The sequence below is a fragment of the Notechis scutatus genome, chromosome 3, assembly GCF_049901735.1.
Source record: "Notechis scutatus isolate UNSWTSFEM ecotype Mainland chromosome 3, rNotScu1.2, whole genome shotgun sequence".
NCBI classification, from domain to species: Eukaryota; Metazoa; Chordata; class Lepidosauria; order Squamata; family Elapidae; genus Notechis; species Notechis scutatus.
Genome location: NC_142011.1, coordinates 117,650,202 through 117,672,182, shown reverse-complemented (window position 1 = coordinate 117,672,182; position 21,981 = coordinate 117,650,202). Strand labels below are relative to the sequence as shown.

At 35.5% G+C, this 21,981-nt stretch overlaps 1 protein-coding gene across 6 annotated transcripts in view; it reads right to left on the bottom strand.

Annotated features, from left to right (window-relative positions):
• The window catches only part of KIAA0232 (KIAA0232 ortholog), a 71,292-nt gene that overhangs the window by 26,116 nt on the left and 23,195 nt on the right, over window positions 1-21,981 (bottom strand). For 3 of the 6 annotated variants that reach the window (XM_026672557.2, XM_087961081.1, XM_026672558.2), the window contains exons 2-7: window positions 21,172-21,213; window positions 16,092-16,229; window positions 12,698-12,764; window positions 10,476-10,560; window positions 5,377-8,620; window positions 4,149-4,257 (exon numbers count right to left, since the gene is read on the bottom strand). In XM_026672557.2, coding sequence (XP_026528342.2) covers window positions 4,149-4,257; window positions 5,377-8,620; window positions 10,476-10,560; window positions 12,698-12,764; window positions 16,092-16,139 — 3,553 coding nt within the window. In that variant the 5' untranslated portion in view covers window positions 16,140-16,229; window positions 21,172-21,213. Of the gene's footprint in view, window positions 1-4,148; window positions 4,258-5,376; window positions 8,621-10,475; window positions 10,561-12,697; window positions 12,765-16,091; window positions 16,230-20,707; window positions 21,214-21,981 lie in introns of all 6 variants that reach the window. The other 3 variants (XR_015748758.1, XM_026672556.2, XM_026672561.2) reach the window with 2 other exon arrangements.

Genomic DNA, 21,981 nt, shown 5'->3' with positions numbered 1-21,981 from the left:
TGCACAACCTCTTACCACAAAGGCTGAGCTAAAACTGGGGGACGCTGAGGAGGAGTCCCGTGGAGGAGGAGGAGCATCCCGGAGTTTTAAGCCCAGCCTTTCCAGAAGAGACTGAAGCACCTCCCACTTCTGGATGCTCTGAACAGCTCATGGGAGAAAGGTATATTTTCTTATTTAACTGTACTCCATTTTTATTGCTTTCGATATGCTTGGTGTATCTACGACTGATAAAGTATTGACTTATAATATAGAATTTCAATTCTGATTTCTCTATACAGTGTTATTATTATATTTGTTACATTTCTGTATACAGTGTTATTATTACATTTGTCCTCTTAAGAATTTCTCTATACAGTGTTATTATTACATTTGTCTTATTAAGATATAATAACAACACTGTATAGAGAAATCAGAATGCAAGAAAAAAGGCAGAATGCAAGAAAAATCCATTCCATGCATATCTAAGGTAAGGAAGAAGAAAACACAATATAATATATGATCAAAACTCTATATGTGAAGTTTAGCATCATTTTGGGGGTAATAACTACAATGATTGGAATAGAAAATGATTGAAGTCTCGGAAACAGGCCCCATGTCAGTCAACAAGAGTGTTGATTTATGACCAGTTTATTAGGTACTTAGGAGCAGAGGACTTTGCAGCACAAGGAAACAACAGCCAATGATTTAATAGAGAGCCATCAACACCCCAATCAACAAAGCCACACACAAGCAGGCGCCACATAAATACTATGCATAGAATAGCCCAAAGCACACTTTCTGGTAGAGAGAAGGTCCCTGAGGATGGGTTACAGCATGAGTCTGAAAGCTCGGAAGACTAAACCGACCCAGACTGGATCCTGAAACATTATCCTGGGATATGTATATTTACTTTCATTAATAACAATAAATTCTGAAAGGATATTTATTTATTTATTGTTAAATTGATTTGAAATAGATGCCAGATTTATTGAAAAATTAGAAAAACAGAAGAAAAAGGATATAATTTTACTATACAAACCAGCTCAATCATCTATTATATTTCACCATTCATATTTTTTTCCTAATAAACTCTGGTTTCAACTGTAATTACTGCTGCAATAAAATCTTAATCTAGGTACTTATTTTCCTAAATATTCTACATACAGATTAACAATTACAAATTATTGTACATGTGATATTCAGCTTTTTGTAATTAGGTTCTTTGTGGACAAGGAGGAGCAAATGTTCAATCCTTTTTTTGCCAACCTGATTTCTTCAAAACGCTTCTTCCTAGTAACCCAGACTCCATTCCAAGCAGAGTGTAGATCTCTTTTTTTAATCTTACATATATGGAGTTAATTTCAATTACGAATGGAAAAGTATGATGGAAATTAAAGAGACATCAAGACAATACTACTAACACCTGGATGCAATTCTTTTCCTATCACTTCAGAATGACTTTTTACAAGTGAAAAAAGAAAGAAGTGAATGTACACGTTTTGCTATGTGTGGCAAAAGGGATTAAGAGAGCGGTAGATAATGAGTTCTATATACTCCTAAATAAAGCTGATTATAGTTTCATTTTAATTGGCTTTCATCCTAGTTAATGTACAAGAAGAAACTGGGGGGGGAAAATTATGTTAGAACATTGAAAAATATTAAGGTGAATGCCTGAGGAAAGTATGGTGAACTTAAGATGGCTCTGCAAAAGTGGAACCAACAACAATGGCAAGCACCAAGGAACCAGTGAGTAGACCAGATCTTTGGAGTCTTTCCAGATAAGAGGACAGAAGATCGGCCACATGTGCTCCGGACAGCTGCTTCTTGTGAGAAAAACACCAGACACTTTAAACTCTTAACCTTTTTAAAAGTTCACTTTTCCCTCCATTCTCTTCTCTTTCTGCAAGTATAGTTTGTATTAGTTTTTACCAGTATAATTAAAATTCTTAATAAAATTATATTTAAAACAAAAATATTAAGGCTGGAAATCATATAAGTGGAGTAATGTTTAAGTTATATAGATGTGTCTTCTTTAGCTGTGTGATTTGTTGAACATATCTGTAAAAAATAGCACCTATGCCCAAAGAACAGAAGATACTGTTACTGCTTCCCTATGGAATGGGAAAGAAAACAAATGGAAATTTATAGGAAGATTAGTTAAGCATATCTATAAAGGTGGTTAGCAGAATTCTGATGAAAAAGAATGCCAACAAGCAAAAATTTAGAAGTACAATTCATCAAGTGATTGGGAAATGTATGAATTATTAAAAAATATATGAATGTGAGAAGAAAAATGATTGGATGTCTTCTGATTTAGAGAAAGCACATAAGCAAATCAACTTACTTATGGAATGTTTCGATAAATACAGAGTTCAGAGTCGTTGATGATTGTGACATAAAATAATGAAGGTATTTTTTAGATAAAATGGAATGTTTCTGATGAGAGAACTGTAAAGTTTACTTAAAATAACATATTTACTTAAAATGAGAAAATGTGTGCAGAGAGATAGCAAGTATTATCTGATCAAAGATAAGGAATATAACAATTAAAAGGGGCCATGTTTCTGCCCCTATTACATGGAAATGAGAGTTGAGAATGGCAGTAGAAACAAGGAAATATGGTGGAAATGAGACACTGTATTTAAGCAATGCTACAACAAGAGAAGCTTCAGTCTAGAATAAACACTGATGGATAACAGATTGAATACAAAAGTGAATGATCAACAAGAAAGAAGTATATCAAGTTTATGTGGTCATACAGGGTGAATGAAAGAGGACTAAATTATGAAACAGCAATAGCGCTTAGACTTATCTACCACTTTACAGTCCTTTCTAAGCAGTTTTACAGAGTCAGTATATTACCCCCAACTATTTGGGTAAATATGAAGGAAGAATGAATGGGCAAAAAGAAGGAAAAGATCAAGAAAGTAATAAATGGGTAATGTTGAAGGGACCCTGCCTTTAAATTGGCTTCATATTTCTTACTCCTCTCCTACTCTTTGTACATTCTGAAATAGATGAAAGCAAGGAGGACTAATTCATATATGACAGAAATACTTTAGTTTTTAGATCATTTCCTCATAGTTCCCATGATTCTATGTAATCCCCAAGATTTGGAGATGGTTCTTACAGCCACTCCAAAACCTGTTGCCAAGTTTCAATGTTTAATATGACAGAAAAATGCAAATGCTGCAGCATATTAGATATAATGCAGAAAGTATACTTAACCCAAAATAAGACTACCCAATCATTAACATGGATTTAGTTTGATCAGATTGTGCCTATGCTTCATCTGCTATGATGGGTGCAGCCAGGTTCAGTTCCTCATTCAGAATAATTTAATCTTAAAGGCTGTACAACTTGAAAATATCAGAGATATTGCTCGATATGCCCTCCTAGAAGGATATTTTTAGCAGTGGGGCTCATGTTAGTGGAGTATTTTTTTTTAAAGGAGCTTCATTCTTCAGAGACTTTTGGCAACCTGTGAAAGTAATCTCAAAAACATTTTCAAGTTACTAAAAGTCCATGAACAATGATATCTTAATCAATATAGGGGACTTCCTGATTTGACCTTATGCAAAACAGCTTAAATGCTCTTTTCACATGTGAGCTGGAAAAGGAGAGACAGGAAAGGAAAAACAGCCTTCAACAGTTGAAAAAGAAGGTGGCTGTTTAAATATGTAGAATGAATCACCTGTTAAATGTTTAAACCTATTAGAACCAAGAACTCATTGAACAATATTTTTACTGACATATGCATGTAACATTGGAGTACCTAAGCAGGACTAGACTCCACAGCTGGCTAACAGAAACTAATGCAGTTAACTACAGCTCATTCCCTTCCTGCAAGCCCAGAATCCCCCCAGTAATAGTCCCACTCTTATTTCTCAATAATCTTATTCCTTTGCACTCCAGTCTGAAACAGGGAAAACAATGACTACTTATTTGATAATAGTTAGGAACTAATGTACCCACTTGATAAATTAATTAGCATCATCCTGCCATATGGAAGAATTATGGCACTAATGAGAAAATAAAAGAAGCACATAATGGGACAATTTTTCAGATAATTCAGTGGCTCCCATTTGAAACATGATCATCTACATTTATCTTTTATCTAACTCAGCTGTTAAGTTTGTCAATTATAAAGAGGTCAAAGATACTGCTACCTTCATACTGTGATGTAGGAAAGAGTGGAGTATAAAGAGCTTTCTCCCACCAACACTGTTTTGCTTGATTGTAGCTTATTTTCTGAAGGTCACTACTCAATACAGGTAACTGTTTTGAGAAGAATTACATTTTAGTTCAAAGACAATAAAAAATAATCCTATACTATGCTACTTATGAATATGAATCCAATAAAGTGTGATGTTGTTTCAAGAAATTATGAAATGCTTCCATACAAACAGCTGGTCTCAGTGAGTTCAACAAAACATAAGCATATATGTTTAGGTCAACCAAGTTAAATCTGCATGGGGCTATTATTGCAATATAAAAGTTTAGCATTCAAAATTTTTATTATACTATTTCCACATAAACATTAAATGTTACATAGGTATTATCTTCTTGTATATTTTTATGTTCAATATCCTTTTTTAATCTTTCCTCTGAAAGAGTTAACGCCTATTTTGACTAGGGAAATAAGTGAACATTGGCGACAACTATTATACATCCCATGAACTGGAAAAACCACAAACAAGTTCTAGACTGGCCTCACCAAAATATCGCTTGAAGCGAAGATTGCTAAATAAAGGTTATCATCCTTTGACCATGTCACGTGAGCTGACTCACTCAAAAGCAATTATGCTGGGAGTGATCAGCGGAAAAGAAGAAGGGGCCACCCTAGCACCTGCTGGCTGGCCACTATAAAGGATAACACCGGGATGACCGTGGAGGATCTGAAGAAGGCGGTGGGAGACACAGAGGCATGGAGAGTGCCAATCCATAGAGTGGCCAAGAGTCAGGCATGACTGAATGGCTAACGACATTGAATAAATGCACAAAAGCAATGATATATGTTTATTTGCAAGAAAAGGGGGAGGACTCAATGTAATATAACCCCTACCAGCTAAAAATGTGTCCTCCATAGAAACTATTATCAGTTTCTTTTTTCCCTTCTATGTTCATTTTCCAAACAGAATTATATCACTTCTTCCAGGCAGTTGAGAAGGTAGGCAGATGCTCAGAACATTTTTTTAAATTTCAAACATTAATTTTTGTGCAGGAAAAAGTTAAGATTGCACAGTAGCACCTTGGATTGGAAAAGGTTATTAATTCTTGTGAATTCAGGAATATATCTTCCAGATATATTTTAAAGGCATTAAATCCATTGAATTATATATAATTTTATTGAAACTTGCAACTTATCTATACAATGCACAATTCTCAAGGACATACCTCTTTCAGTTGCACCAATGAGCTTTCCTTACAACTGCAAGACTTGTCTTCCTCTTCTTTTGGCTCCACAACATTGCAGCTAGCTTCAGAATTTTTCACAGCCATTGTATCTTGCACATCTTTCATACTGCATTCTAAGCAAGAACTCTCATTTTCTACCAGCAATATTCCAGATGATTCTTCCTGGGAATCCAGAGATGTCTGTGCACTCTTTTCCATCCCACACTTTTTTAATGTAGGAAAGAATTTCCCAGACTCAAGTTCTAATTTCCCATAATAATGCCCTTCTTTTTCTGCATCTTCTTCCAGTGGTTTGAGATCTGCTTGTGGATCATCAAATGGTTCAGCTTGAGAAGAGACATGAATATTCCCCTCATCTTTCTCAGATTCAATCTCAGATTCACTTCCACCACATGGAGAAAGTTCAGATGCAGAAATGGGGCGAAAGTGAGTCCTAGGAGAAATCCGTATTGCTCTGTACTGTGTCCTCCCAGCACCACATATTCTAGGGCGAAAAGCGTCTCTGTCAGAATCAGAGCAAAGGATTGATTTGGGTTTAAAGCAAGGGCTGAAGGATGTAATTCCTTCTGGTTCAAATGTACATTCGACATGAAGTACTTGTGAAAATGGATTATTTAAGTCAAAGGAAGAGAAAGAATATTCAAGACCAGACTCTTCACCTTGAAAATTACTGCAAGCTTCTAACAAGTCTTCATGGAAGATAAAAGAAAAACCTCTATTTAATCCATGATCACATTTCAAATGCTCACTCTGCTCAAATGATACAAAAGGTCTCCATAATTGTCTGTGACCAGGAGTAAAGCTATTTCCTGGTGTCATGAAGACATCTGTACCAGCTATTGTGACAACATCAGAAGCTGCACACTGTAATAAGTTTCCTTTGGGGTGATTTGGGGGCACTATTGCCCATTCTGCATCACTGTTGAATGTTTTCAGTTCCCCATACACACCACCAAGAATAAATGAACTTTCTTTATCTTGGTTAACATCCCATGATTTGGAGGGTGTAGTATAATCTCCACAATCTACTTCTGATAAATTGGTTGAAGCAAAGCCTCTTTTCTCTAAGTTTTCTTTCTGACCTTCCCAAAGATGGTATTCTGATCTTTGCACTGCTTTGTTTGGACCTTGAAGAATTTCTACCTTTGCATCATTTAAGCAGCAACAATAATGATTTACATCAGTTGGAAACAGTTCCTCTTCTATTCCTTCTATTTCTACAATTGCTGCAGAATTTTCATCTGTCATATTTGTCCAGATATGTTTCATAACTCCTGAGCCATAGTCATCTTCATGAGGGCTACTGTCACTACATACTTGTGGAGTCTCATATTCTTTATCTTCTGTTTTTTGTTCTAACTGAATACCACAGAGAGATTCTAATTTTGACTTTTTTGTGAAAATTAAAGTAGGTATTTCTCCTAAAGATCTTGTCTGTTCTTGGCAGGTTTCCTCCTGCAAAAAATCTACAATTTCTTCATCTATGTAACTTGAAGATACCGTGGGAACTATATAATTAATATCATCAGAGTTAAATTGAGGTGATTCTTCAAAAGGAATATTTAAAGTCTCATTGTCTGAACGTGTTTCTTCAGAATATGACCATGGACTACAAGTTCTTGTTGACAGATTAGAACAGTGTTCATTTTCATCAAAGGCACTATTTTTGGTCCATATTAACAATCTTGACTGTGTTTTCCCAAACATACCAACATTGCTACTAGAATCTGTATTTTCATTTCCCAAATTTAGTTTTTCAAAAGGAAATGGTAAAACAGAATTACTGCATTGCACTTCAAACACTGAAAAAGAATTTAAACCACACCCTTCATTAGTATCTGAAAACAGCTCTCGATTGCCTGCAAGCATGTATGAATTAAGCATTGTGCTGTCTAAGGTAGGGGAAAGTCTAACAGGAGAATCACCTCCAAAACTTTCCCCATCTGCATCACCAGAGCTAGAAGATGAACAGCACTCCCAAAATTGAGCTAAATTACTAAGATCTTGCAAGAACCACCCTTCTGCACCAGAGGTGGCCGAATCTGCCCATATTGCACTTTCCCCTTTCAATTCCATTCCATCAAACACTATGCAACATTCTGCCTCAAAATCAGTTCCTTCTCTGCTTTTCTGCCGAATCATATTCAAAATCCGACTTTCTCCTTGCATCTTGCCTGAGGCACCAGAATCCAACATGGATTGATCAATATCCACTTCATAGAAGTGTGTTAGTTCTGACAGATGAACACCATCTAAATGTATATCGTCCTCTGGTGGAGAACATATTGAGGTCCTAGTGAGGCCGATATCCTCATTTAGAACTGCAGGCATTTCCACAAAATGACCATCAATGAAAGTACCTGCTGCGAGGTATGTTTTATTAATATTATTGTTGTTACTAATGCAAAGACCTTGTACTGATTCAGCTAATTCTTCTACAGCCTCTGATGTTGCATCACATACATCTTCTTGCTTGTTGCGGTATGTCGTCTCAAGCTTACTTTTTCTACTCAGGGGAACAAAATATTCTGTAATTGGCTCAGTATACCACAAAGGCTCCTCCTTATACTCAGTTTCATTCCTGCTATCAAAATATAGCTCTTTTCTCTCATGGTTTCCACCTTCTTTTCGTCTAATTTCTTTTAATGGCCGTTTACCTCTTTTACATAGTTGTTTAATGGATCCATTGCTGCTGCCAGGAATTTTCCTTTCAGTTTTTTCACCAGCTTTTGGCAAATACTTACTTTGTCCATTCCATCCTTTTTTACTCCGAGCCTCCTTTGTTTTATGCCTTATTTTTACATATTTTGTAGCTGCTTTTAATTCACCATGATTGCCACTAGAATTTGAACCTTCTTCACTGGAGCCAGAAGACCAGGATCGAAGACGAAGCTTCCCCTCAGATTTATGCCGGAATTGCTTTTTGTATGAAACAGATTTTCCTTCAATACGATTTCCAAACTTATTCTCTTTTTCATCTTTGTCATTCTTTTCTGTGACTCTCTCCTGTATAGTTACAGGTGCTTTGTTACGATTTCTCTCTTTGGATGCTTCATTTTCACTAATGCAGTCCTTTGGAGATGATGTATCTGTGCTAGTTGCTGGGACAGTGGAAGATGAGGAGGTACTGGAGTAAGAACATATTTTGGATTTATTCCACACAGTCATGATTTCTTGCAGGCAAACTGGTTTCTGGGAAAGTGGTGGAAAAGCCTCATAATACCTGAGAGAGAGAAAGATAAATATGCAGTGTCATGTTTTGGAGAACCAGACCAAAAGGCAGTTTCAAGGCCAACTAAACATTGATGATTTTACTATCAACATTAACTGTTATTGTTTTTTATGACCTATGTTTTAAAACAAATCATACTAATCAATAGCTCATCTCTAAGGAAAAAATAAACTATTACTGTACTTCAAAAACTATTAAGTGGTTAAGTTAAATACTGTCACTGTACTTAAAATAAAACAAAATGTGATTATGTAATTTTTTCAGTAAATATAAATACACCGTTGAAATATTCTATTTTTATTTGCTATCTGGGGATAAGTAATTCAACATTTCCATTGGGTACCAAGTTGGGAAAGACAATTTTCTTCTTTTTATACAAGAATAAGCCTGGTAGTTGTTCAACACATAAACTACATAATCCTAACAATTATTTTCAAATCAACTGAAAGACCCTCACGGGCAGGAGAATGTTGGTCTTTTACAGGGACCTGAGAGAGATGGCAAGATGCACAATAGTGTTGCTCTGCAATTTTTGAACATATATTCACAATAACTATTTTAATGGAGGGATAAATAGTTTCTCTTATCTCTTGCTTTGGTGTTTTGTACTGGGATCCTGCGAATGACTGATAGGATTAAATTGTTGGTCTTGGACCAGACCTGCATATGATGAACTGTTGCATTCCTTCACAAACTGCACTGATGGCCTCATCATTGAGAAGTGGCTGATTCTGGAATGATATTTCTTGATCTGGCTCCATTTCACTGCTTATCAGGTAAAAATTCTTCAGTTGTTCTCAAGGTTTCCAAATTTTATAGTAATAGTATAAGCTTACATTATTAAGGTTTTTGAGGACTGATTTGATAACGTACTTAAACATCTACTAGCCTTTAGCATGGTCAAGACCAAGGCAACAAGCTCATTATTAAAGCTGTGTGTCTCCTAATTCTTATTTATCTTAGCAGGGGATCAGTAAAATTAATACTACTAGTAAAATCATCTCTCACAGAAGGCCTTCTTTCCAGACCCAGTAACTTGAGGAGTCATCTATATTTTGTGCTTTTTCTCACTCAGTTTTCAGCTATTGATTGTGTCAAAATGTCCTTCCCAAATAAAACTCATATTGAAATTACTCTACACTGGAAGATGGATATGTCAAACATACTAGAGTTACTGTCAAACATGCTAGCAATACTGTCTTTATTGACCGTACAAATTTGTGTATTGTTTATATTATATACTCTAAAGCAATTCCATCTGTTCTCAGATTCATGCACATAACAGAGCCTTAAGTTATGAACATTAACTAAAGTTTGTAATTGACAACAAATACCACAATTCTGCCCCGAAAAAAGCATGTAAAATAAACAAAAAAAATATTTTTCCAAGAGTATTTTTATTGCTTGCATTCTGTCTATCCCTTTCCCTCTAATGTCTAGGTGCCTCCATAGAGATGACAAGATGTCAGGACAGTATGCTATGATTTTTCTAGGTTGTGACACGCCTCTCTACTACACCAGATTATGAATCTGTGTCTTGTTATTTCACTAAAAAATGTAATTTCACAATTAAAAACCTGAAGATGTACATATTACTGTTAAAGATAAAAACCAATGTTATCACTCACTAAATGGAAAAGAAACTATATTGGAATGAAAACAGTTCATCCAAACTAATACTATTTTTTTAAAAAAAGTTTAATGATCAGATAAAAACATTTTAAAAGAAAATGATAGCTTGAATTCATTACTTCACAGCTAAAACCATTGCAGAAAATATGCGTGCTTTTCCAATTTAGAAGAATAAAATAATTAAGAGGGTGTTTTTTAAAGAAATGCAACATACATTTCTACTTGATCTTTTGCTGCCGGAGATAAATCTATTTCAGGAGGCAAAGAGTCCTCAAGTCTTTTTGAAATCTTCTCCTCCGCTATTAAAAAAAAAAAGTCAGTACAAAAATCTGATCAGACTCATTTTGAAATAAATACAAATATACAATAATCAATTCCATATTCTGGCCCACAAGCTATTTAAGAAGGTATATACTGAATTTACAAATGAATTAATTACATCATCCACCTTTTGTAACAGTAAACTATTTCATCTATCTGAATATTAGTAGGGCAATTATTAAATTAGTGATGAGGGTCTCACACACACAGTTTTAAACTATGAGTCACATTATTTACAGTTTGTTGAGTATATACTTAAAATAGTCACAATTAATTTTCTCAAAGATTTCCAACAGGACCAAAACAAAATACTATCCCATTATGATTGTTCTAAGGAAATTCTGAGTATAATTAAATTTCTTAATTGGTGGTGTGCTGGCACAGAGGTTAGAGTGCAGTATTTCAGGCTAATTCTGCCACTGCCAGCAGTTCAATCCAGACTGGCTCAAGGTTGACTCAGACTTCCATCCTTCCGAAGTAGGTAAAATGAGGACTCAAGTTGCTGACTCTGTAAACCACCTAGAAAGAACTGTAAAGCACTATGAAGCAGTATATAAGTGTAAGTGCTATTGATGGTTCTCATGTAAGAATGCAATTAGCATTACATTTATCTTTTTATATTATAGCATGATAATAAATACAAAATTCTGAACTTTGAACATAAATATTGTTTGAGGGATCAAAGTATAACCAACCCAAGTAATCTATTGCCACTGAAATTATTTCTTTATGTAACGAAGTAACTTATATAAATATCACATGGGTTATGCATGTCAACTGACGCATGGTGACTCGGTGGTTTAAAGATACCAGAGAAGCTCTGTGCTCTGGCGGTTCAAGTCCTACTATTGCATTACGGGGCAAGCTCCCATTACTCAGCCCCTGCCAATCTAGCAGTTTGAAAGCATCTAAACACGAGTAGATAAATGAGTAGCACTTTGATGAGAAAGGTAAAAATGCTCCATGCTTTGCCACATGCTCTGCGCTATGGTGTGATGTCATGCTGGCCACATGACTGCAAAAGACAACACTGACTCAATGGCCTAGAAATAGAGATGAGTACTGCCCCCTAAAGTCAGCTATGACTAGCAGTATAAAACCGCAGGGACTCCTTTACCATTACCTTTTATCCAAATCAGCTTAAAGTATGACCATTCAACTATAATCTTTGTTGAATTATTTAGAATAAGTTATGATTATGGATTGAACAACACCCCTCCTTTTTTTTCCCCCTCCCTCAAGATGGCAAGACTGATTCTTTTGCTTCTCTAAAGCTAATCATATCAAGACTGGAGAGTAAACCTTATGACTATAAATTATACCTGAAGATTTTAAATGACTCATCTCTTGGGAATTTAGAAGATAGGCTCACCTTCTGGAGCCCCATGGGCACCATACTATTGATTACACACTAATATCAACATGTTTTCTTCAACTCTGAAATAATCTCTTGCCCTGATAGTAACCACTTCCCTACATTAAATTTATTCCATTTTAATCGTTTAATTTCAATATTTCACCTAGCACGTGATTCAATCTAACTCCGAAATAAAAATACATAGTCTTTAGTTAAGTGGCTGACTGCAAGAGCATGTCCTTAGCTTCCTGAAAAGCTTTATTAAACAATTAATCATGTCAGTGATTGATGCCCCCAAAGCATTAAATACTTTCCAATCATTTCATCTCGCATCCCGACTGCATCTCTCCTCCCATTATTACTTCACAAATCCACAACTTGATCTCCCAAATCTAAGAAAGGGACTGGAGGGGACTTGATACCAGAATGATAGTGCTGTGTATTGGTATCATTTTGTTTACACATATAAATGATTTCTATGCAGATCTCAATAAAGGAACCACTCTGTAAAACCCCAGTTTTAAAAAGGCATACAAGCTTAATCCAGCTTTAATAGGATGACTGGATATCCAGCCATCCTATTAAGTATAACAAGCAAATTATATGCCAAGCATATCTATAAAAATCGAATTGATTCAGAGAATAATCCTAATCACAGAACAAACTGGCTTCAGCCCAGGATTTTATATTTCTGACCAAGGTGCCACATTCCAGCTTCACATGTTCCAAAAAAATCTCATCCCAAAATGGAATCTTACCTTGTTCGCTCTGGAGATCTTTTAGCCTGGAACAAAGTTCCTCAACTAATGTCTCAATCCCAGAACTCTGCAATTCAAAAAAAAAAAAATTATAGCTGAATCTTCATAAAATGCATGTCTAGTGATTATGTACATTATCAAGGAATAATGCAAAAAGTATTTACAATATTTTAATGCATTTGCAGTAAAATTAAAATATACTTTTCCTCCATTTTTATTTATATAATAAAACTAATGAAGCAGAAGAGTCTATTGTTCCAAAGGTACTTTTAAAAAGGCAACTGGACTTTTTTTTTTCATTTTTCTTGAAGACATTTCACATCTTATCCAAGAAACCTCTTCAGTTCTAACTAGCTGTTGGGGAATAGAAAGGATTTATAGTCTTTGCAGTCAGCTAGCTGATTAACACTCCGAGGGTCACTGAAATCACCTGGGGTTTATCTGTGTCCTCAGGGCCACCAGAATCAGAATGCAACAAGCGTGAAACTGTGAATTGAGAAGACGAAGACGGGTGGTATTGTATCCCTCCCCCTCTGTTGAGAGAGGGCTCTTCAATTTTAACATAGATAGCATCTTTGATTCCTCTTTCAAGCAAGTTATTCTCTCTGTCCAGAATGTAAACATTGCTGTCTTCAAAGAAGTGGCCCTTTTCTTTCAGGTGCAGGTGGACTGCTGAATTCTGTCCTGCTGCATTGGTTCTTCTGTGTTTGAACCATGCATTTGTGTAATGGTTGTTTTATTTCCCCAGTGTACACGCCTGCACATGTCTCACTGCATTGTAGTGAATATACAAAATTGTTCTGTTTGTGTCTGGCTGCTTTGTCCTTGGCGTGCACTGGCTTCTATCTTAGTGTTCCTGCATGCATGTTGGGTTTGTTGAAAATCCATGTGAGCTTTTCCAATATTCTTGCAATATATGGAATGATAACAATGCTCCATTTGTACTTCTTTTCTTCTCTGTTAGGGTTAGAGAACATTCCATTTGTTGCAGGAATATCAGAAAAGGACCATTAAGGTTCACATTGTTCCTTCAAAGATTTTAATGTGACATTTGCTTCAATTCTATGCCAATTTCACAAAGGCAACCCTAAATAAATCCTTCTGCCTGTATTTTGAATACTAAAAAATTAAGAACCGAAGTCAATAATTAACATAGTAAGGATACAATGAAGAAATAATGGTCTATGATTATCTATTAACACACAATAGTTCCATAAGTAATATCAAATTTACTGTACTATATTTTTAATCTACAATGTATCAGCAGACATAAAGCTTCCAAATAACAGGTAGTAATTGTTCTACCAATTTTTTATTAGTCTGATCCCACTTTGAGTACTGTACTGGGTGGCACGCTTAAGGAGGATTCAAGCAAACTGAAACAAAGTCTGAGAATGCCAGTGGAGATTATTAGACTATTGTCAACCGATTCTTATAAAAAGATCTGGAAATATTTAGTTTTTGGGAGAGAAGCCTAAGGATAGAGATGATAGTTATTTAGATTTGCCTAACATAAGCAGCATAAAATATTTCTATATTTCTTTCTATAACATTGAAAGGCTGTCATACCTAAGGGGGAGGAGGGGGGGAGAGAAATCTGCTCTTTTATCATTTCAGAGGAAGGGATAATGGGTTTATGTTACAGGAAGGCAGGCTCTGATTGAATATTACAAATAATTTCCTAATATTTACAATAATTGAGCTATATCAGTGATCCCCAACCTTTCTAGCTCCATGGACTGGTGGCAGCAGTGAGGGCAGGGGGGAGAAGATCGTTTTGTGCATGCAACCTAGCTCCTGCACATGTGCAAATGAAACTTCACGGAACTGCCTGCCACTTGTACAGCCCAGGGGTTGGGGATCCCTGAGCTATATAATCAGCTAGATGGATACCTATGCTTCGCTACAAAATCATGTGATCGGGCTTAGTTTTTGGGGAGGAAAAAATTCTGCCTCTGCCTCCCTGTATCCATCGATATTCATCTGGCTAGTGTCCTGTCAGTGTGTCAGAGTTGAAGGCTGTTTGGAAACTGAAAACAGTATTTGCTGTATGAGCAAGGAGACAGCAAGGAGCCTGGGCATGGCTTAGGTCAACTGTTCTGTACTAAAGCTGCTTTCTGCTGTGAAACTAAAACTGAATCTCCTCTCCTCTGCTTGTGTTTTGCAGGTGGGGAGGGGGAGTAGAACTCATTAGCATCAGAGCATGTTAATAATAATATACGAAATACAAATACTCTAATGGTCATTTCAAAAAATCCTTTCTTATTAAGCACCAGAAGCCAAGAGGAACATGCGTGCCAAATTTAAAGTTTGTAGGCTTTACAGTTCTGGAGATTTTGTGATGATGTGTGAGTGGTATTTCGCTTTTATATATACATAGATTGTCCAGGGAGGCAGTAGCTCTCTTTTACTGGATATATTCAAGCAGAAGCTAACAAACATTAATGTTGGCTTAAATGAGACTGATGACTTATGACCACAATTGACCCCAAAATTTCCATTGCCAAGCAAGATAATTGTTAGGTGAGTTTTGCCCCATTTTGTGTTTTTCCTGCTTGACTTGTTAAATGAATCATTGCACTGCATTGTGAATCTGGCTTCTCCAGTTACATTGCTAGTCAGGTCACAAAAGGTGATGACCTCAAGATACTGCAACAATCATAAATACAAGCCAGTTGCCAAGCATCTGAATTTTAATCATGTGACAATGGGGATGCTGCAACAGTCCTAAGTGTGAAAAACTGTATTGTCACTGTTTTTCAGTGTTATTGTAACTTAAAACAAATGAGTCAAGGATTACCTATACACATTTATAAAGATTTCTTTGAATCAGTGTTGCCTCCTAATAACTGCTAGACAAGTTCCCACACTTTTCTTGGCAAGATTTCAGAAGTGATTTTCCATTGTCCACTTCTAAATTAATTTTATCATCAAAACATTAATGTGAAAAGCTAAAGCTTAATGGAAATGGCCAAGCAAATAGCAGGATGGAAGAGTTCTCCCCTGAACCTTCCTGAAAAGAGCATAAAGAATTTAAACTGGTCTGTGGATTGGGCTGTGCTTGAAAATACAACGGGACACTGATATTGTCATTAAAATTTTCTATTTACCAATGCACAACAAGGGTAATGGCCATCTTAAGAACTGCTTAGGGATTACTTGTGGTCAGCCTATTTTAATCCTATTATAAATGATTATGGATTTAAATTTAATAAACAGCAAAAGCAGAACTTATGTTCACATTAGATACAGATTTTATTCCATTTATTTATTTTGTAAATTATTTCCAAAATAGCAATTTAAACTAGATTTTTAAAAATGAACAAAAATTGCTATGCTATTTTACATCACAATTAAGAATCAAAATGTAAACATAACTATTGTTGGTCCTTACTTCATCAGAAGCAGAGCGAAGACATTGAACAGCAGCCTGTTTCTTCATTTCTTCTAGTGTAAGATCAGAGCACTTTTTCTTACTTTTCCCCCATTTCTTGTAAGCTCCCTTTTCCCAGCCCAGGAAGATGTCATTCTCCTAAAAAAAAAAAAAATCATAATACCTGCAATATTTTCTTGTATATTGTCTTTGCAATACCTAATGACTTTTAAGGAAGACACTTGTGGGAGTATGACTTTGGAAAGATTAACTACAGATATATATTCTATGAGCCCATTTACTACAATTCTTGGTTGTACTTAAATATTTGACATTCCATACCCCATCCTTCCAAGAGATTTTCTCCAGTTTTACTATTTTTACTATTCAAAATGCAATGTAACATTAGTAATATTTATTCAAATTAGTAGCAGCAACATCTTAAAATAGTAAAAGTGGGTTAAAAACCAACCTACTGACTAGGAAAATTAATTTAACTTTATGCCAAAATGACACTAGGAACAGGAACTATGCAGACTGTATTCCATTAACCAGAATATTAAAAGCCAAATAAAGAAGTTAATGAAACCAGCAACTAGGGACACAGTGTTCAAGTTAAATGTACAAGAACTGAGAAAAAAGGACACAAAAACAACTAAAGGCAAAAGTGAGGGAGGGGGAGATGAAAACACTCAAGTTGTCCTTAGAGTCTCTGGATAAGTAGATTTAGCCTGAAATGGAAAGGATAAGGCATGATATAATTCCAATCCAATACCACACTTATCCTGAGAAGAACTAAAAAGCTCCCTTATTCATGTAACAGAATATATCAGCAATTTTTCATTATGTCACAGCTCATATGCTGTCACTTGGTGACTGACACCTTCTGCATAGTTCAAAGACTATGGACTTTTTAAACCCCCAATGGTCTCAAGTTGATAATTTTCCTCAGTGAATAAACACATACACTATAATGATTTGACTTATTTGATTCACTGTGTTCTCTTTATCTAGTTTTAGAACTTGCAAAGAGAACAGATTATATTTGAGGCATATTAATATTTATGCAGAAATATTGAAAATTCAAAAGTTTTCACAAACTTTTAAGCACCACTATTAGACTGACCTTCCTAGTGAATGCGAGTGGTATTATATCAAAGATACATAATTCAACTGAAAAAATATCATCTATACTTCCTAGTCATCCAAACTACTGGCTCTCATTAGTTTGGATTGTTTCTTCTATCCTTCTATCCTGCTTTTTTAAAAAAATACTTAATATACAATTGTATCTTAAGTTTGTTCTTCTTTCTTTTCATTTCCCCTGAATTACATTATAGCAAGCCTCCCATTTCTTCAATGTTCTTGAGCAGAAAAGAAGCCATCGCATATCAGATGTTTGCAGCATAAACTGTACCAGAAATATTGTTCTATTTGGTAGGTGCTAGCAATTAAATTATACTATTTAAGAAATTAAAATAAGAAATAATATACTAGAAAAAGATTAAACAAACTTATATTAATACATCAGAAAGACATACAGAGACAAAATGATAAAACAAAGAATTATTTGGCATTTGATTTTCCAGTTTCAAGCTTTCAAAACTATCTGTTTCCTCTGATTTTTCCATTTTATTCTGTGGTACAGGTAGAATGATGTAGGAAAAGAAAGTAACAACAGATTCTCTGCACCTGATTTCTCATAGTCAGCAGCCATTTTATATACAGAATAAACATGCTGAATTACATCTCTGTACAACAATAAGCATCTCCATATTTATTAGGAGTGTGTGTGTGTGTGTGTGTGTAAGACAAAGCCCTACCAAAAAACTTCTGAGATTCTCCCTTAGCATTCATAACTCTTCCCCTGGAAGACTGCAGCACATAAAGCAGAGATGAACTGGGAGGGGGGCAGAAAAGATATAGGAGACGAGTGGCATATCAAACAATGTCTAAGCAAATATTTCAATATACAAATATACAAATGATATGATGCTAATATCTGGAATTAAAACATGAACTTTACAATAAATCAACATTTAATTCTTTCCTACAAATTATGATGGATTATAGAAAGAAAGTACTGAATGTTAGTATCAGAATCTAAGCCTTAAGAATGGTGACAACAACACTGTATAATATTGAACACATGAGTGCAGCTTTTAAATACATTTCTCAGCCATGATCTTCTTTTGACGTATGACAGCAAAGCAATAAGGGCTAGGACCTTAAGCCAATTGGAGACTTCAAACTGGAATGAGACTGACTGACTTGACTGACTAGTCATGGGACAATTCACTGTGGTATAACTCGCTGTGGCCAACTCACCCCAGAATAATTCAAGAGGGACAAGTAGAATTGCAGCTCACCCTAGCCTCAAGGACTTCTAACTTGAGAAGGTTCAATCATAAAGCAAGACAAGGCTTGCTGCAATTCAATTGTCCTTCTCTTGAGTTATCTCACATTGAATTGTCCCACGGTTAATTGGCTGGAGCAAGTCAGCAACAGCAAGTTGTCCTAACCCCTTCACAACTCAATACCTACAAAACATTATCTGAAGAGTATCACATAAAGGATGATGTGGCAAGCAAACCTAATATCAGCCAATATAATGATAATAGCATTGTTGCTACACACATGCACATGTGTGTGTGTGTGTTTGTGTGTGTATTATATGTGTATATATATGTGTGCGTGTGTGTGTGTGTGTGTGTGTATAATACTACCATAATACTAACCATAGCTTTTCTAGACTAAGCCCTAGGTTATTTACTTATATGAATGGTCTAATAAATGAGTAGTTGCAAATTTCCTATACATATTAAAAAACATTAAAATAATACAAGATAATTAATAAACAGCATAGTAAGGGCAAAAAGCATAATTCTACCATCCCAATACAGAACACACAATTTAAATAACTACAAAGCATAGCAATGCTTGGGAGAAAAATGTTTTAGCTTGCCAATTAAATAGCTTAAATGAAAAATACAAAACAGTGGTTTTCAAAACATACACAAGTCTATTCAGTACTCTACAGTACTCTACTTCTTAACAAGCTAAGCACCGCACATATTTTGAGATTCAGGGTACAAAGTACATTCCCAAAATAAATTCAGTTGCCTAGTCCAGCCTTCTCCTACTTCCAGATAAATTGGGACAGGAGGGAACTGTTGGAGTGTCTATTCAGATTTTTAAAAAGCTGAATATGCATACACAAAAACATACTAATATGTATGCCCACACACCTTGATATATGCACTTTAATGCACACAATATTAGATGGGAGTAGGGAGCAAAGGAAATCCAATTAAAGTGGTATATGAAAGCTGTATGTTATATGACTAAAACAGAATAAAAGCATTTGCATTTAATGAGTGTAAGTAACATGAGTAAAAAACACATGGGAAGCAGGAAGTGAAAGAACACCAAGGAAAGTTGTGGGGAGCTAAATGAGAGCAATGGGATGAGGTAGAGATGAAAAAAGGAAAAACATAGAATGGAAAAAGAAGGGGATATCAGCATTATGCAAAGTACAGCACATAGTGTGGAATGCAAAGGGAGAAGCTAGGGACAGTAATTAAAATGCAGCAAAAAGAGAAATCAAGGAGTATCGGAAGGTGCACCAGGGAACAAAAGAATTCAAGGGAATGGGAGCATGGGAGGGCAATGGGGCACTGGAGCACACCAAATCAGGGACAGTAGGACTGAGTTGTAGCATAACAGAAGGGGGCAAAGGGAAAGCAAGGCACACCTGTGGGAATGTGGAAGGGCGATGGATAAAGCCAGTTTCTGCCCGCAGTTTCTAAAGTCTTATAATTAAAGCATGATTTAAAACCGCAGCTTAATATAGCAAAGCTAGACTTTTCTGTTCTTTAATTTTTTTCTTTTTTAAAAGGATCTAAAAAGATTTAGCACAGTTCACTGCAAAACTTTTAAGACTTTTAAAATACAATGTCTTTCTAATAAAATACAGGTAGCCCTGAACTTAGAAACCACAATTGGACCCAAAAATAAATATGTTGCTAAATGAAACATTTGTTAAGTAAGTTTTGCCCCATTTTACCTTTCTTGATACAGTCATTAATCACTGCAATTGTTAATTACACAATTGTTAAGTGAACCTGGCTTCCCCAATGACGATCACAAAAAGTAATCACATGACCTTGGGACACTGCAACTGTCATAAATGTGAACCAGTTGCAAAGTATTCGAATTTTGATCATGTGACTATGTTGATGCTGAAACTGTCATAAAGTGTGAAAAACAGTCATAAATCACTTTTTCAGTGCTGTTGTAACTCTAAACGGTCACTAAATAAAAAACTGAAGACTACTGAAGACATAGTGCTAATTGCTAGACTTAAAAATCCTGTTTTTTAAAAGGTATGTCCCATCTTCCAAAGTGTATCACAATTTTTTTTAAATTCAGTTTTACAAAGGCCGTCTGATTTGTCATGATGGTTATTTATCAATGAAACATCCCACTGAGTGTATCTAAATTTTGGGATATGCTTTAAAAGTCCCACATTTCCTGCTCTAAAAATATGAAACCATGATGTATTATTTATTATAATAGCATACACAGATAATTTAAAACATATTTTTCAGTCAAGCACATCTAAAATATGTAAATACCTGTTCCTGCAGATCGTAGTCATAATTATCATGTAGCAGAAGACTGAGGACATAGCGAGTATAAATCATGGCATCAATGCCACATTTTTCTAGCTCTTGTCCCAGCCAGGTCTGCACAGGGCCCAAAGCCTGAAGCAGAGACATTTCTGAAACAGATACAGGACCCAGACAGGAGTTTGAGGAGCTTTCAGATGGCAAACCATCCACAACAACTGTATAGACTAGGTGCATGAATCTAGGTGGCTTTCATCCTTAGAACATGAAGCATTTTCTGTAGATGATATTCCGTGGGAACCTGGAGGTGGGATATTTTCACTCCAGTACAGAGGAGACACGCTTGACATCTAGGACAATCATTTATATTTGCTGGCAGTTAACAGTCTAAAGACAAGACCCACTCTTCAGGCATAACCAGAGTATACTAAATCTTAACAGGAAACACATGTTTATGTGCATTTTTCTACCTTAATTTCACATTGAAGCCAGATGTAAATCCCCAGCAGGACCTATAAAAAGGGGAAAAAAGAAATTGTGACTTGTATTTTCTTAATACAGATAGCAATTAAGAACACATAGACACTCACACTCTCTCTCTGATGCACTGCAGTAATCAAACTTGGCTTCCTATAAATGGACACATACAATAAAAGACAAGCCTCACCGAAAGAATTAGACATGCACCTGCTTAGAATGCCAAGAAGTTAGAATTTAAAAAGACTTGAAGAGCTTCTTCCAAAATACTTTGTCTTTTCAACTTTTAGAAACACAAACTACCTATGAATGCATTCACTATTTTAGTACTCACTAACTTGATTTTCATGCACCCCATGTTACATTAGCAGTAAGCAGTGAACATGCTTATAACAGATGGAATGTGAATAGAATTTTAGTACAATGGCAGTGCCTTGTTATTCAAAGTAATTACAACTATAATGTGCAAAAGTACCAAACAAAGAGAAAAAAAATGGTAATCTAGTAAACAAATCTGCTGCTAAATCAATACAGTTTTAGAGATGTTCATTTGTATAAAAGATGAAAAGTTAGTTAATGATTGAGAACACAGAATTATGCAGCTATAATTCCCTAACAGAATATATGGAGCATGAATTATGTTATAGTATTGCATGCTCCACTGTGCAAGACAAGAATCTCACAATCCTAGCTCTAACTCTAGAATGTTCTATTCCTCCTTTATACTATGTCCAGCACACAAAAAACCACTTCCAGTTTGAAGAGTTAGGTTCTATTAAACCACTGAGCCATCCAGAAATGGT